The sequence below is a fragment of the Ursus americanus genome, chromosome 25 (genome assembly GCF_024610735.1).
Source record: "Ursus americanus isolate L20-20 chromosome 25, mUrsAme1.1.p, whole genome shotgun sequence".
In the NCBI taxonomy this organism is placed as follows: Eukaryota; Metazoa; Chordata; class Mammalia; order Carnivora; family Ursidae; genus Ursus; species Ursus americanus.
This window is the reverse complement of record NC_142151.1, coordinates 25,067,178-25,083,737: the sequence shown is the minus strand read 5'-3', so window position 1 is coordinate 25,083,737 and position 16,560 is coordinate 25,067,178. Positions and strand designations below refer to the sequence as shown.

Sequence of the window (16,560 nt, the reverse complement as noted above, 5' to 3'; positions counted from 1 at the left end):
TGGTATTTGTCTTTAACTGTCTGACTTATTCCAATAATACCTTCTAGGTCTATTCATGTTGTTGCAAATGGCAGGATCTCATTCTTTTTTTGTGGCTCCTTTCAGGAGTTTTATAGTTTCCGGTCTCATATTTAGGTCTTTAATCTACCTTGGGGGGGCAAAATTCACTTTGAGCTTGTTATTGTGTGTTGTCTACGAAGTGGCCCAGTTTGATTTCTTTGCATATAGCTGTCCAGTTTTCTCAAGACCATTTTTTGAAGAGACTTATCTTTTCTCCATTGTATATTCTTGCCTCCCTTGTCATAGATTAATTGTGTAACTGTGGGCTATCTTGTTCCAGTGATCTACATGTCTAACAGTCCCATACTGTTTTAATCATTATGAACTTTGTAGCATATCTTGAAATCTGGGATTGTGAAACCTCCAGCTGTTTGTTCTTTCTCAAGATTGCTTTAGCTATTCAAGGTCTCTTGTGCTTCCATGCAAATTTTAGAATTATTTGTTCTAGCTCTGAGAAAAGTACTATTTGTATTTTGATAGGGATTGCACTGAATCTATAAATTGCTTTGGACAGTATGGACACTTTAACAATATTAACTCTTCCAATCCACGAGCATGGTCCATCTTTCCATTTGTTCGTGTTTCTTTCAATTTTTTTCATCAAAGTCTTGGAGTTTTTAGAGTGTGGGACTTTCACCTCCTTGGTTTAATTTATTCTTAAGTATTTTATTCTTTTTGGTGCTATTGTAAATGGGATTGTTATCTTAATCTCTTTCTGCTACTTCATTATTAGTGTATAGAAACACAACAGTTTTCTGTATAATAATTTTGCATTCTGCGACTGTACTGAATTTGTTAGTTCTAGTAGTTTTTTAGTGGAGTCTTTAGGGTTTTCTATACATAGTTATGATGTGATCTGCAAATAGTGAGTTCTACTTCTTCCTTACCAATGTGGAGGACTTTTATTCCTTTTTCTTTTCCATTGCTCTGGCTAGGACTTCCAGTACTATGTTGAATAAAAGTGGTGAGAGTAAACATCCTTGTCTTATACCTAATACTGGAGGAAAAGCTTTTAATTTTTCACAATTGAGTATGATGTTAGCTGTGGGTTTTTCATACATGGTCTTTATTATGTTGAGGTATGCTCCCTTTAAACCCACTATTGAGAGTTTTTATCATAGACAGATGTATTTTGTCAAGTGCTTTTTCAGCATCTATTGACATAATCATGATTTTTTATCCTCTCTCTTGTTAATACGAGGTATCACATTGATTGATTTGTGAATAATGAACCATCCTTGCATCCCTGAAATAAATCCCACTTGGTGGACTGAATGATCTTTTTAATGTATTGCTGAATTCGGTCTGCTAATGCTTTGTTGAGGATTTTTGCATCTATGTTCATCAGGGATACTGGCCTGTAGTTTTCTTTTTTTTCTCTTTCTTTCTTTCTTTCTTTCTTTCTTTCTTTCTTTCTTTCTTTCTTTCTTTCTTTTGTCTGTCTGGTTTTGCTATTAGGGTAATAGAAGCTGGCTTTGAATTAATGAATTTGAAAGTTTTTCTTCCTCTTCTGTTTTTTGGAATAGTTTGAGAAGAATAGGTATTTGCTCTTCTTTAAATGTTTGGTAGAATACACCTGGACTTTTCATTTGTTGGTAATTTTTTTTTATTACCAATTCAATTTTGTTACCAGTAATCTGTTTGTTCAGGTTTTCTATTTCCTTCTGATTCAGTTTTAAAAGATTTTATGTTTCTAAAAATTTATCCATTTCTTCTAGGTTGTCCAATCTGTTGGCTTATAATTTTTCACTGTATTCTCATAATCTTTTGTATTTCTGTGGTCTCAGTTGTTATTTCTCCTCTTTTGTTTCAGAGTTTTATTTACTTGAGTTTTCTTTTTTTTTTTTCTTCCAGAGTCTGGCTAATGGCAAATTTGACTATTTGATCCTTTCAAAGAATCAGCTCTTATTTTCATTGATTTTCTTTTAGTCCCTATTTCACTTATTTCCACTCTAATTTTTATTATTTCCTTCCTTCTACTAACTTTGAGATTTGTTTTCCTAGCTCCTTTAGTTGTAAGGTTAGATTGAGATTTTTCTTGTTTCTTGAGGTAGGCCTGTATCAGTATAAATATCTGTCTTAGAACTGCTTTTGCTGTGTCCCAGAGATTTTGAAGAGTTGTTTCCACTTTCATTTGTCTCCATGTATTTTGTTTTAATTTCCTCTTTTGATTCTTCACTGACCCCCTGGTTGTGTAGCCTCCATGTGTTTAAGTTTTTCCAGTTTTTTTTCCCTTGTACTTAATTTCTAGATTCATACTGTTGTATTCAGAAAAGATGCTTGATATGATTTTAAATTTCTTAAATTTATTGAGATTTGTTTTGTGGCCTACATGTGATCTATCCTGGAGACTATTTCATGCTCATTTGAAAAGAATGTGTATTCTGCCATTTTTGGGTGAAAGTTCTGTATAATCTGTGAAGTCCATCTGGCCAAATGTGTGGTTCAAAGCCAGTTTCCTTACTGATTTTCTGTCTGGGTGATCTATCCATTGATATAAATGAGGTGTTAAAGTCCCCTACTATTATTGCATTACTGTCAATTTCTTCCTTTAAGTCTGTTAATATTTGCTTTTGGACTAAACCCTTTTTAACATTAGATAATGTCTTTATCTCTTACTACAGTCATTGTTTTAAAGTCTATTTTGTCTGATGTAAGTATTGCTACCCCATCTTTTTTTTTCACTTCCATTTTCGTGGATTATCTTTTTCCATCCCTTCATTTTCAGTCTGTGTCTTTTGATATGAATTTTTCTCTTATAGGCAGCATATAGATGGGCCTTTTTTTTTTTTTTTTTAAATCCATTTTGTCACCCTATGTTTTTGCTTGGAGCATTTAGTCCATTTATATTTAAAGTAATTATTGATCAGTATATACTTATTGCCATTTTGTTAACTTTTTTAAGATTTTATTTATTTATTTGACAGAGAGAGAGAGACAGCCAGCGAGGGAGGGAACAAAAGCAGGGGAAGTAGGAGAAGGAGAAGCAGGCTTCCCAGTGGAGCAGGGAGCCTGATGTGGGGCTCGATCCCAGGACTCTGGGATCACGCCGTGAGCCGAAGGCAGACGCTTAACGACTGAGCCACCCAGGCACCCCTGTTAATTGTTTTCTGGTTGTTTTTATAGTTCTTTTTTGTTCTTCTTTTGTTCTCTTCCCTTGTGGTTTGATGACTTTCCTTAGTGTTATGCTTGGATTCCCTTCTCTTTATTTTTTGTGTATCTACTATGGAATTTTGATTTGTGGTTACTATGGGGTTCATTTATAACACCCTATGTATACAACAGTCTATATTAAGCTGATAATCACTTAAGTTCAAACACATACTAAAACACTAAATTTTTACTCCCCAATCCGCATTTTATGTATATGGTGTCATATTTTTACTTCTTTCTATTTTGTGTATTCTTTGACTAATTTTTATAGATATGATTTTTACTTTTGTGTGTGTGTGTTTTAAAGATTTTATTTATTTGACAGAGAGAGACACAGTGAGAGAGGGAACACAAGCAGGTGGAGTGGGAGAGGGAGAAGCAGGCTTCCCACTGACCAGGGAGCCCAATGTGGGGCTTGACCCCAGGACCCTGGGATCATGACCTGAGCCGAAGGCAGATGCTTAACAACTGAGCCACCCAGGTGCCCCAACTGTTTTTGTGTTTTAACCTCCATATTGACTTCGTACGTAGTTGATCAACTATTTTTACCAGTGATTTTTTTCCTTTCATAATTTTCTCACTTGTAGTTATGGTCTTTTCTTTCCACATAAAGAATTCCCTTTAACATTTCTTGTAAGGTCGGTTTAGTGACGGTAAACTCCTTTGTTTGTCTGGGAAACTCTCTATCTCCTTCAATTCTGAATTATAACCTTGCCTGGGTTGTAGGTTTTTCTCCTTTCAGCACTTTGAATATATCACACCCCTCTCTTCTGACCTGAAAAGTTTCTCCTGAAAAATCAGCTGATAGCCTTATGTGGTTTCCTTTATATGTATCTGCTTTTCTCTTGCTGCTTTTAATATTCTCTCTTTATCTTAAATTTTTGCTATTTTAATTATTATGTGTTTTTGTGTGGGCCTCCTTGGGTTCATTTTGTTTGGGGCACTCTGTGATTCCTGGACCTGGCTATCTGTTTCCTCCCCCAGATTAAGGAAGTTTTCAGCTATTATTTCTTCAAATAAATTTTCTGTCCCCTTCTCTCGTTTCTTCTGGGGTCACTATAATGTGAATGTTATTATGCTTGATGATGTCACTGAGTTCCCTTAATCTATTCTTATTTATTATTACTCTTTTTTCTTTCTGCTGTTCAGGTTGGTTGCTTTCCATTATCCTGTCTCCCAAATCATTGGTCCATTCTTCTGCATCCTCTAATCTGCTGCTGATTCCCTCTAGTGTATTTTTCATTTCAATTAGTGTATTCTTTAACTCTAACTGGTTATTTTTTATAGTTGCTATCTCTTTGTTGAAGGTCTCATTGAGTTCATCCATTTTTTCCTCAAATCCAGTGAATACCTTTATGATCATTACTTTGAATTCTTTATCAGGCTTGTAAAAGGGACAATTACTGAATAAGTTGGTTGCAAAGAATATGAAATAAAATTAAATGCCTTTATTTTCCCTTCTTTAACAATTAAACTTAAGTCCACAAATATAATTAGGCCAAAATGAAGAAAATTTCATTGAATGTGAAAGCGTAGGATTTTTAGCATTATTTTAACATATGTGTGTGCTACAAAGTATTTTAGGAAAAATCAAAAGATGTCAGTATTAAAAGAAAGTCTCTATCTTTGCACAGGGCACTGCCAAGTTCTTAATGGTATATATGCCAGAAATGCCTCTACAAAATGCTAAGGTGTCATGGTGCAGGCTTTTCTCAATCCTGAACAAATGTGATATGTTTTCAATATAAACTAGCACAACATAAACTTGATTAGTTGCTCAAAGACAAAGAAGCACTAGCACCTAACATGGTACTGAAAACAATTTCCTTTTAATACATGTTTGCTAAATGATGAACTTAAGATGCAAATATAAGCTGTAAGCCACATTACTGGCTTTTCTGATGTAGGTGCTTATGCCCTCATCATGTTCCAAAACGATTATAAACATGTATAAAAATGATAAAGCTAAACTAACGCTAAGAAGAAAAGTTGCAACACTGTAGGTGAATAAGATGGAGCTAGTAAGGGGCGCCTGGGTGGCTCAGTCGTTAAGCATCTGCCTTCGGCTCAGGGCGTGATCCCAGAGTCCTGGGATCGAGCCCCACATCGGGCTCCATGCTTTGCTGGGAGCCTGCTTCTTCCTCTCCCACTCCCCCCGCTTATGTTCCCTCTCTTGCTGGCTGTCTCTCTCTGTCAAATAGATAAATAAAATCTTAAAAAAAAAAAAAAAAAAGAAGATGGAGCTAGTAAGCATGTACTTGATAACTTCATCTGCACTGTATAAGAAGATTTACAAATGCACGTATTATTTTTCTGTTGAAGGACCATGTTATTTGCTGCATTTTTCTTTTCTAAAAGTAGTCAGAATAAACAGTAAATAAGATTTTTCCTAATGAGGGGTCTGGGAACCAGGAATTTACATTTTGGCTCAAGAAAGCATCTTTAGTTCCACAAATCATTGTTTAGGATAAACAACAATAGAGCAGAAGGCAGTGCAGACTCTAGTCTGAAGTAAAATCTGGGGGGAGACAGAGAATAAGTGTCTTTACAGATTTACTCAAGCATTGGGGAATAGTAATAAAAGTGTACCTGCAAGTTGTATTATGGAAACAAATAAAAAACGAGAAATCTACATTTAATGCAAACAAACATAAACAAACCACAAGAGGAAGCATAAACCACTTTATCTCAGACTGCCAGAAATTCCACTTACCTATTGCTTGAGCTAAGGCTATTACAACCTCCTGGCAAGTTGTAACTTCGGTGACCCCACAAACAATCCTCTGAACTCCATCCACCCATACTTTAAGTTCCATGGTGCACCAGCCAGTCACCCAAGGGCCCTGTGACTGGTCATCAAGGTGTCAGGTCATGTCGCTGGCTATAGAAACATGGGGAAGGCAGAGTCTTGTGTAGTCAGCTAAAAAGAGGAAAAAAGATTTTTAATAAAATGAGTCTTCAAATTTCTTCCATTAAGTATTATGCAAAATAAATTCTAATATCTCATAATCCTGCTACCATTAATGACCATGTACATACTTATTTTATAGAACTGAATTCAGTAGCATTAATACAACTATAGCCACCTATTCATGACATTGTTTCATATTACTATAATTTTCATAATTATAATTCTAATCATAAAGAAATCAAAAAGTAACTCTAAGAAATCTTACTTACTTGACTAAGCCCTATTGCTCAACATATAAGCCATTCCTTTCTTTTTTTTTTTTTAATCTCATTAGAATCATTTGTAAGGTTAAAAAAAAGTTTTTGTCATTTTTCGAGTTATAAACCAGTTGAACCAGTTTCCACAGCCTTGCCAGCATTTGTAAATGTATCTTCATAACTCCATTGCATTGCTTTCTTTCATGTGTCCCTTGCCTCCCTCTCTTCCCCAAAAGACTGAGAGTGTTGGCTTCAACACTCAAACTCTAACACCAACCACTGCATAAGGCATAGGTGTGCAGAAAATATTAGTTGACGGAAATTAATTCCTTTACTAGTTGACAACTTCCCCATGTATGGACAGTTTGTCCTTTTTCTCATTTGTTTAACTGGGCTTTGATAGTATTCTTAAATTATAAGAGTTACTCTAATAATGCAAACCTCAACTTTTCGTTACACTTGCTGTTTCCCCCTTGTTTGATTTTTTTGTTTAGCTGCATTACATATAAGCCGAGCAGAAATTTTTAAATTCTCACACAATCAAACCAGATGCCTTGATTTCTTGTATTGATTAGAATGTTATTATTAGCTGGCTAAAAATCAATTGTACATAATTCTTTTTCCTGTAGGTTTTTAAAATCTCAGCTCTTCTGTGTTAAAACTTAAATCAATCTATGATTTGTTTGTCCATTCTCCTATGATCTTCCTATTTTTTTGTTGGTTTTTGAAAAGAGTGCTAAAGTTTATGAGATATAATAAACACTGATTTAATTAAAATGAACACTAAAATTTATTTAAAGGTTGACAATGGAACTGGTGTTTCAGGATTAATGACTTATTGAAAAAGCTTATTTAAAAAACACTAAAAATGTGTCTAGTAAAACAGTATTTACTACAAACAATAACACAATCCTTGTGCATTTTCTTAAAGGACCTAAGATAGTTCTAGGCCACCTGTCACCTGGGTATACGAGTTGGAACACACATGAGTGAAGGAGAATAAACCTATTGCTTTCTCCAGAGAAGGTACAAAAATACTTTTTGTCATCCTGAAAACAAGGGAAAGGACTGACCGTTTCCCAGTGTGTTGATCTGGCTGCTTCTGTCTACACTGATGTGCCAAGGTGGTTTCATAAACCCCCTATATGCCCAGAAGAAGGGCCACTTGCCTCTGACAAGCTAATTTCCATAACTCTGTTCCTCAGTTATGAAATCCCGTGAGATGCTAAAGTTTCAGGGGCGCGGGGGAAAGGTTCCAAAGCCAAAGAAATGTAAGAAATCTTACAAATAAAGTTAAACAAGTTTCTTTAAACTCTTGAGAACATTTAATAGGTTGGTGCACACTTGAAATTTCAAATGGGAAATTTATATACGCTACTGTTCCCAATCCATTTAAAGACCATTTAAGGAAAGGAAAAAGAGAGTTCTGACTTAAAACAAGATATTTTTCCTTCTCTGCCAGGCGCTCTATTTACTAAAAATAGAATATGTATTATTCCTCTTGGAATAAAATTAATATTTAAAAAATGGCCAAAGATTAATATATTGTATTAAATTAATATATTAAAATTAAATTATTTTATTAAATAAAAAACTCAGCTGAGTTAAAAAAACTAAACTGAATTAAAATCTATTTAATACCTAGTCCATTACTTTCCATTAAAAGATTTTAAACTTGGAAAACCTAGCAAGAAAAACAGATCTCATTAAAAGCCTCCTCCCCCAAAAGAAACCTGTCATTTGGAAGAAACTTATGAGGTTCATTTTTTAAGTTCTATAAAGGTTTTAGAACACCACCACAGATTTTCTTATCTTGAATTATCATTCTTTTACCTCAAACTTTTAACATTAAGTGAATACAAATGAACACAAAACACATGTACATCTGTTAAATATTACAGAAGATAATGTGGTGGGAAAACATCGAGCATAAATAATATTGCTTAGTTGATATAAACTTGCAGGGTATTTATCCTCTTGATCAGAGACTTCCTACCACAGCTCATCACAGAGAAGACCAGCACCTGCATTTTTCTTTTAACACCATTAATATTATCTTTCAAACTTAAATCCTTAAGGAGAGTAAAAAAGATGCCTTAATAGATCAGATCAATGAACCACACGGTCCAAAATTTTATTTCTAGCAGAGCCACTGTTTTCAAAATATGGCTTCTGTCAAGTTTGGGGCTGTACTAACAATCATCCCCCTAGCTTCCCTAAAAATCACGGTGTTATTCACGAAAGTCCTTTGAAGAATCTGTCTTCTCAGTAGAAGCCCCTACTACTCTCTTCTGTTCTATCGTCCAGAGTCCAGCTCCTATGGCTCTGCTCCCAGCCCCAGAACTGGACTAGAGGGAAAATAGAAGTCCTACACTGTAGGTGTGTATGGTGGATTGCTCATCATTGGAACTAAGGACTCAAGAAGCTAACAGGGCTTTGGCATCTCAGTTGGAATTTGGAATACATTTTTCCATGGAAACAATGATGTAGGTAGAAGTAAGGTTCTATTGCAAGGGTATTATTATATTACAGTTGTTATTGTTTTTACCATAAGGTTTCTATATTCAAATCATTATTATTTTAATTTTTATAATGAAAAATTGGGTTTATTCAGTAACATGCTACTGGTAACAAGTGTTCTTTAGGTAAAAACTACTTATTATAAACCTATTGGAATTAAGCATCTGCATTTGTGGAGACATATTCCCCCAAGAACAGTGCTTTAATAAAACAATTTCATGGGTTCCTTGCGAATTCATCCACTCACTAAAATTTATTTGTAACTCCCAAATCAATATTTATGGCACTTTCAGAGTCATTCAAAGACATGTGCAGCAGTGAAAAATTTGAGTTGCCTGACCTATACTTTCCTCGCTGGGGCTGTAAAGAGGCAGTACTCTGCCTTTTTGTCTCAGCTTTCATACTGTCGACAGGTTATCTTTTCTCAGTATATTTAGTGCCATGTTTTGGTATTTTTGTCGTTTTTGTTGGTGATTTCACTGTTGAAAATGGCTCCCCAGCATAGTGCTGACACTATCTAGTGTTCCTAAGTACAAGAAGGCTGTGATGTGACTTTTGGAGAAAAGGATGTTTTGTTGAATAAGTCTTGTTCCGGTACGAGTTACAGCACTACTGGCTGTGAGTTTAATGTTAATGAATCAATAGTATATGTCAAACAAGGTATCTTTCAACAGAAAAACACATTAAACAAGGTGATGTATTGGTCAGCTGATGAAACTGCTGTGACCAAAGGCTCAAAAATAACAAGAATTGACTGCATACTTTAAAATGGTATAACTTCCTTGTGACAGCTACCATCAAGCTACTAATACTAAGCAAATTCTATTACTCCATGGACACTAGACACAAGCATACAGGTGGCTTATTGCCAATTTTAACATTTCTTTCATGTCCAGTTCTGTTTAATATCTATGGTTATTGCATATTAAAGCATTCTTTATAGAAGCAGCATGCAGATAAAATGTGTTCTAATAAAATCTTCACAATCAAGCTAGCTACTTTTAAATAAAACACTGATGCTAGCCACTAGTTCTTTTGGCATCATATAGAAAGAGATTCTGCACAATGAACACTGTATATTCTGAACAGTACTTATTAGAGCTAATAATCAGATACCCAAATTCTCTTTTGTACAGAAAACTAGTTAAAAAATAAAAACTAGGGGCACCTGGGTGGCTCAGTTGGTTGGGTGACCGACTCTTCGTTTTGACTCAGGTCATGATCTCAGGGTCATGAGATTGAGCCCTGTGTTGGCCTCCGCACTCAGCTGCGAGTCTGCCTCCCTTCTCCCTCTGCCCCTCCCCGCACTTGGACGTGTGCATGCTCTCTCGCTCTCAAATAAATAAATCTTTAAAAAAATAAAAACTAAAGGGAGTTTAGATTACCTCATTCTAGAACTAATTTGATGTGAGAATTAAATGAAGTTCTGGAGAACAACTGTTATGAACTAAAAAAGTATTAACTTTTTAATGTTCAAACGGTTACTAAGGTAAGGAAGAAAATGGGGACCTTTTGTCTGTGGGAGATGGAAAAGTAACCAAAGATAAAAACAAATAATAACAATAAAAACAACAACCTGGAGACATGACAGGGCGAAGCACAATGAGAGAAGAAAAGTGAAAACACATTAGGAAGGAAAAAAGTGGGTAAGAAAACAGATTTTGGTAGGTACAAGTAATGGTTTCTGGAAAACTGCCTCAGATGCCAGTCCTGGGTTACTTGCTCCTGAAGTGCAGTGTTCAGGTGATGCGTGCTTACGACACTCTGGTTCTGCATTTTGGAACCCAGTTAAATGTTCACTTGCTTGTAGCAAACCCATTATTTTGCTATAATACAGTTCTGCAAACGGTGTCACACAAAGTAGGCTGTCAAAAAGTACACAATGTTAAAGTGGACACTGAGGAAGATGACTTTAGCAATATCAATAAAAGCCTCCCAAAATGAGATACTGAGAACAACAGTCCTGTGACACGCACCGTGGGGAAATAAGGCTCCCCAGTCTAACAGCTCTGGGAAACATTTCAAAACACATTGTCTCTGGGAGACCATGTGCAGCAAGATACCCCACAGCAGAGACACTGGTTAAACTCTGTTAAACCAGTACTCAGTGACTTAGCACAGAGGGTGAGAGAGTGGAAGAGAGGCACAATGCCTATGAAATACCCCGCTGAACTGCAGAATACAAATGACCAACTTCTGAAGATACGCTATATATAAAATGAGATTTCTGCTAGCCCTTTAATGTATTTTGAAATACCCAGGAGTGGTGATAGATACACTGTGTAAAGCTGTGCTTCCAGGAACAATATAGAAAGTTTAATAGCTTTTCTCTTTCTCTTATATGAAGTCTTAATTGCCATGATTAAGCCATGTCTTCTAAAGATGGGTTTTGTATTTTTTTTTTTAGAGAACTGTCTTAAGTCAAAGAATTTTTTTCTTTGATAGTATGTTTTTAAAAGTTCACAATGCTAAGCAATATTTGCATATGAATTATTAAATCCAGTAAACCCATGCTCTTTTCTCTACTAGTCATCATCCTGAGGTCACAGCATTCAAACACATGCAGTGATTTAACATTTCCCAAATTTAACATATTCAAGTGACCATTCTGCAATTACGGCAATGAACAGCTCGAGTACTTACTATCTGCTAAGCATGGTGTGTTGTGCCTCAGTTATTCCTCACAATACAATTCAGTGAGTTAGGTATCATTAGCCTCATTTTTAAAGATGAGAAAAGTGAGTCTCAGGTTTAAATAACTCTCCCAAGTCACAAACCTAGGAATTTAGGGACTTATATTCAAAATTGGGATGAATAAAGAAATAAAAGCATGAATAAGGCAGACTTCTCCAAAAGGATTCAATGTCCCCAAACAAATGATTTTAAAATGTCCTAAGTTACACTAAGAAATCTCCTCTACTATCGCGTGAAAATTTATTTTTATAAATAAACAATGATCAGACAACATGTAGAAATTTTCCATTTTAGGAGAAAGAAAAGAGTAAACCAACTATATCATGTTAAGAAACTACAGTTTTAATTCAGAGAACCTATGATAAATACTGCACATGTCAGCAAAATGAGTGTCTCATGATCAGGTTCATTTTTCGGTACTAACAAATTATTTCTCCATTTTTTGAAAATTACATCCAGATTTATTTTTATAGAGCCCAAAATATGTCTGCATATTTGTGATAATTTTTAACTCTTGCCTTAAATACAAACCAAAGCTTCTTAGAGATTTCTGGCATTTTCTTTAAGTTCACACCATTAAAAACGACTTTTTGGAAAAAGCCATTTTTTTCAAGGTAACACTGATTAGTGGAAACAGAATGTACCAAGGTTCAAATCCTGAGTCTATTACCTACTGTGTGACTTAAGTCAAGATGCATAACTTTTCAAGAGGCATTTGCGAGAAATGAAATGTCTTTTTAAAATGTACTTAGTGGGGCGCCGGGGTGGCTCTGTTGTTGAGCATCTGCCTTCGGCTTGGGCGTGTGATCCCAGGGTTCTGGGATTGAGCCCAGCATCGGGTTCCCTGCTTGGCTGGGAGCCTGCCTCTTCCTTTCCCACTCCCCCAGTCTACTTTGTGGCCCTTTACAGGTAGTTGGAGGCATGTGTATAGTGCCAAGATCTGTGATAGCTTAACTCCTGTTACAGCTCTAAGGCCTGGGATGAGGGATCACACTCTCTAAGTCTTAATGCAAAAAACCCTGAACTCTGGCCTCAATTAAATCGTGCCTTTTACTATATGTGCTATTTCAAGGCTCTCCTTCATAGTCATTAGAAAACTGGCAGGGAGCAATGTTATAATGTACTTTTAAAAAATTACCGAACACTTGGTTACATTTTAAATGACAGATGGAAGTGCAAACAGATTTGTGATATTTCTCCTTGAGCAGGTGCACTTTGGTATTTTCATTGTAAACCAACCCTTCAAATAAAAACACATCTTTGTTACCTACATAACAACAAGAATAAATAGCTAATATAGACTGAGCCCTTACTCTGTGATAGATGAAAAGTTAACTATTATATCTAATCCATTCAATACCCATCTATATCTCTATGTGACATGAATTATTTTGATACAAATGAGGAAAGGGAGGGATAGAGAAATTAGTAACTCCTCCAGCGTCACTCAGCCAGCAAGTGGCAGATCCAAATCTGATAATGCTTGTAACTACTAAAAAGTTACTTACATTTATGAAATAAAGGTATTAGTAAAGTTTGCCAGGACTTTGTAATCACCAGTCCCGGCTCAGGAGAGAAAGTAATCAAGCAGATGTGATCCTGTAATGAAGAAATTCCAATACTACAAAGCTGAATGATATATTTAGCTTAATTACTGCCACAGAGCTGAGAAGAAGCAAGGAGCTGATGTTCAATAACCAAATCCGACTTAGTAAGGAATACACGACCCCTGAGATTCCTGCTGGAAACTGCTCCTCCCATCTCTCCCTTGTCTCAGTGAAGCAGGAACAGAGCTTGGGTCTAAATCCAAATGTGATCAGACCCCCAAAGCCTAAGTTCTTTCCACTACAACAAAGTGTCTATAGGGCAGAATCATTTTCTTCTCCACATCTGAATAGATATGGGCTATTTCATTAGTGATTGTCATCCATAAGAGTGATAGCAAATTATGTTGTGACCTTATGGTATCTATTTCCTGAATTTAGTATTTATGACATTCTGTGATGAAATCTACTGTTTTACTTGATAGGGGATAAAAATAAATTTATTTTTTATTCATGAAGCTAAGATCACTACAGACTTCTCATTCATATTTTTATAAATATTGAGCCCATCAATTCTGACAAGCCCATTTTTATATTTACAATGAAATAAGTGTTAACTTTTCAACAAAACAACATTTGGACTTGCGGTTACAATGGCAACTTTAAATAGCCAAACTTTATATGTCAGAACATGTTCCTCTGAAGGTACAGGAAATTAGTATTTCTAAGCGAAATTAGTATATAAACATTTGAAAGCCAAAATAAAAGAATTTTGGGAGGAAATGCTACTGAAATTAATACATACAGTTAAAGGAAATTTGAGTGCCTGACTCCTGGGTCAAAGTAGTTGCCAGACTATAAAACTTATATTAATTTCAATTTTAAGATTTAAATAATACAGTATATAAAGTGGAACAGTTCACATATTTCCTAAAATTCATTACTATACGTATTCAGTTGGTAAAGTATTAAATGCCTTAAGAGTGTGGAAGCCAGAAACTATATTTGAAAAAATTAAACATGCACAATCCCTAAGAATCTCTGTTAAGGAACTATTTCAATTCAAAGAAAATTTAAAAAGTATGATCAATGTGAAAAGGTAGTTTTCCCATAATCTTTAAGGGTCAAGAAGAATTTTGCTAATTCTATTTATTTCCTAAAGAAAAATCTAAATCAATTAAATAATTAAATCCCTAGATAATATGCAAAAATAGGTGCACCTTTTGGTGATATTTTCAAGTAATAGGTACTTTCTATTGTAGCAAAATTTTATTTTATTTTTTTTCATTGTAGCAGAATTTTAATAGAGAGGTTAATTCAAAATTTAAGAGAGAGGTAATGTAACACATAATGCTTTTGATCCAAACTGCCACACCTTATTCTTCATATTACGTTTAGATGACATTCTCTTTAAAGAGATACTATGTGCGCCCTGTACTTAGTTAGGGGAAGTTTTGGACTTCAAACAATCTAGAAAGTGTTGCACTGTTTTGTGGGCATTTGATATTATTGGAGAAGATAGATGCTAAGTGGAGAGCTGTGTGCTGTGACATTTTGGGGCAAAAGGCATGGTATTTATTGTAAATATTACCAGTGATGCTGACTGAAGTGGTATTCTACTTGACAATATTCTATTTAAAGGACTGGGCTTACGCCGAGTTCCTGCCCTTTACTGAAACCAGCGATGCCAGGTGAAGATGGTTATGACCTGTCAGTCAGTAGACAGACTGAATGAGGAAAGCTTTACATTTGACCTAGAGCATATGAATAAATATAAATGGCTCAACTCTAAGGTACATCAACTAAAGCAATTAACTTAAAAATCCCAATATGTTTTCCAAATTTAACTGCTTCCTTAAGGGGAAAAAACCCCTTTAGTTTTTGTTATGTTTAAATACATTTACTTACATTTCATTAGTATATCTGATTTCCACAATGTGTTTACATCTCATCAAGCCCTACATTTTCAGAGTAAAAAGCAAAGCTCAAGCACTGCTAATACAGCAGTTATCTTGGCAAAGGTGCTTGGAGAACTAGCACCCCATTGAGTGAAATGGGTCAAAAAATAGGTCAAGGATTCCTCCAGGGGTCGCCAAAACCTACCCCCTGCCTCAACGAGTTGCAAAGTGGGAGCAAAATAGCAGCAAGATAATAGATATGTCACTATCTAGAAAGAAAGGGGCTTTCTAGGGAATGGGAACGGAAGAGTGTACATGCTTAGCAGTTAAGAAAACTGGATTTTTAGAGACACATTTGAAACATAATATTTCAGAAATTTTAAGTTTGACGAATTTTCACAAAGCAAACACATCTGTCTCATCAGTTTTTAAGACCAAAAAGAACCCCTCTCCTTGTCCTGACGCCTCCCTAGAAGGCAACCATTATTCTGGCCTCTATCATCATAAACTAGTTTCATCCGGTTTTGAATTTTGTATAAGGGCCTATGTCATATGAAGTATGTCCGCTGAGCTTCACCCGTGCTGCCGTGCATAGCGTCGTTCATTCCTTCTCACTGCAGTAGAGATTTCCACTGTATAAATTATTCATTTGTCTAGGGTTGACAGACAGGGGGGTTGTTCTCAGTTTTTGGCTATTACAAACGCTGCTTAGGACACTTGTAACCTGAAGTGGAACGACTGCATTCCGAGGCTGCCTGCCAGCGGATCCCTCTGCCTCCCTACCCTACCTCTGCCCCTACACATCATTTTGTACATTATTGCTCGAGAAATCTTTCCTAAATACAAGTTTGATTCCACACTCCTGCTCAGAATCTTCCAAAGGCGTTCTACTGCCTTCAGATCCCAAAGATCTAAAGACTCTATAAAATCCAAACTCCTCAACAGTCACTGATGTACTCTCTCTTGACCCTCTTGCAACTCTCCCAGTTGCCCTCTACCATTATGCTGAGACATTTTGGTTCACTGAATACATCATTCTCTCAAGCACCTTTGCACTGTATATGCTATTCTTCCTTCTTGGAAAATACTTTTCTGACTTTAGCTTCCTTCTAGGCATCTTTCCCCAATCTCTTGTCTCCTCTTCTGATCTGAAGGCGGCCACTCTCTGTGCTTTCAAAAGCATTATGTTTTTGTTTCATCATGGCAACTCTCACAGAGCTTCTTTGATTAACTCTTCTGACTCCTGTACTACCTTTTGAACCCTTTAGCCCAGTGGCTGATACATAGTGGGTGCACCATATGTGTTTGCTGAATAACACGGGACAGAAACTGACAGTTTACATTTAACAGGATAAAAAGCACAGTACTAATGAGAAAGTGTCAGTAAGAATCCAGAGGTGACAAAATTGACATCGAGGCATTTTAAGCCCAGTAAAGCCCTGATTTAAACTCTTTGAATAAATGGTAAATCTTACCATTAATGATGCTACTGTGACTATTACACTGCACTGTAAATTTTTTTT

The 16,560-nt window shown here is 35.8% G+C and overlaps 1 protein-coding gene across 4 annotated transcripts in view; it reads right to left on the bottom strand.

Moving 5' to 3' along the window:
* The window catches only part of RASSF8 (Ras association domain family member 8), a 113,748-nt gene that overhangs the window by 15,019 nt on the left and 82,169 nt on the right, over positions 1–16,560 (bottom strand). For all 4 annotated transcript variants that reach the window (XM_045811784.2, XM_045811783.2, XM_045811781.2 and 1 more), the window contains one exon: positions 5,927–6,133. In XM_045811784.2, coding sequence (XP_045667740.1) covers positions 5,927–6,029 — 103 coding nt within the window. In that variant the 5' untranslated portion in view covers positions 6,030–6,133. The remainder of the gene's footprint in view (positions 1–5,926; positions 6,134–16,560) is intronic.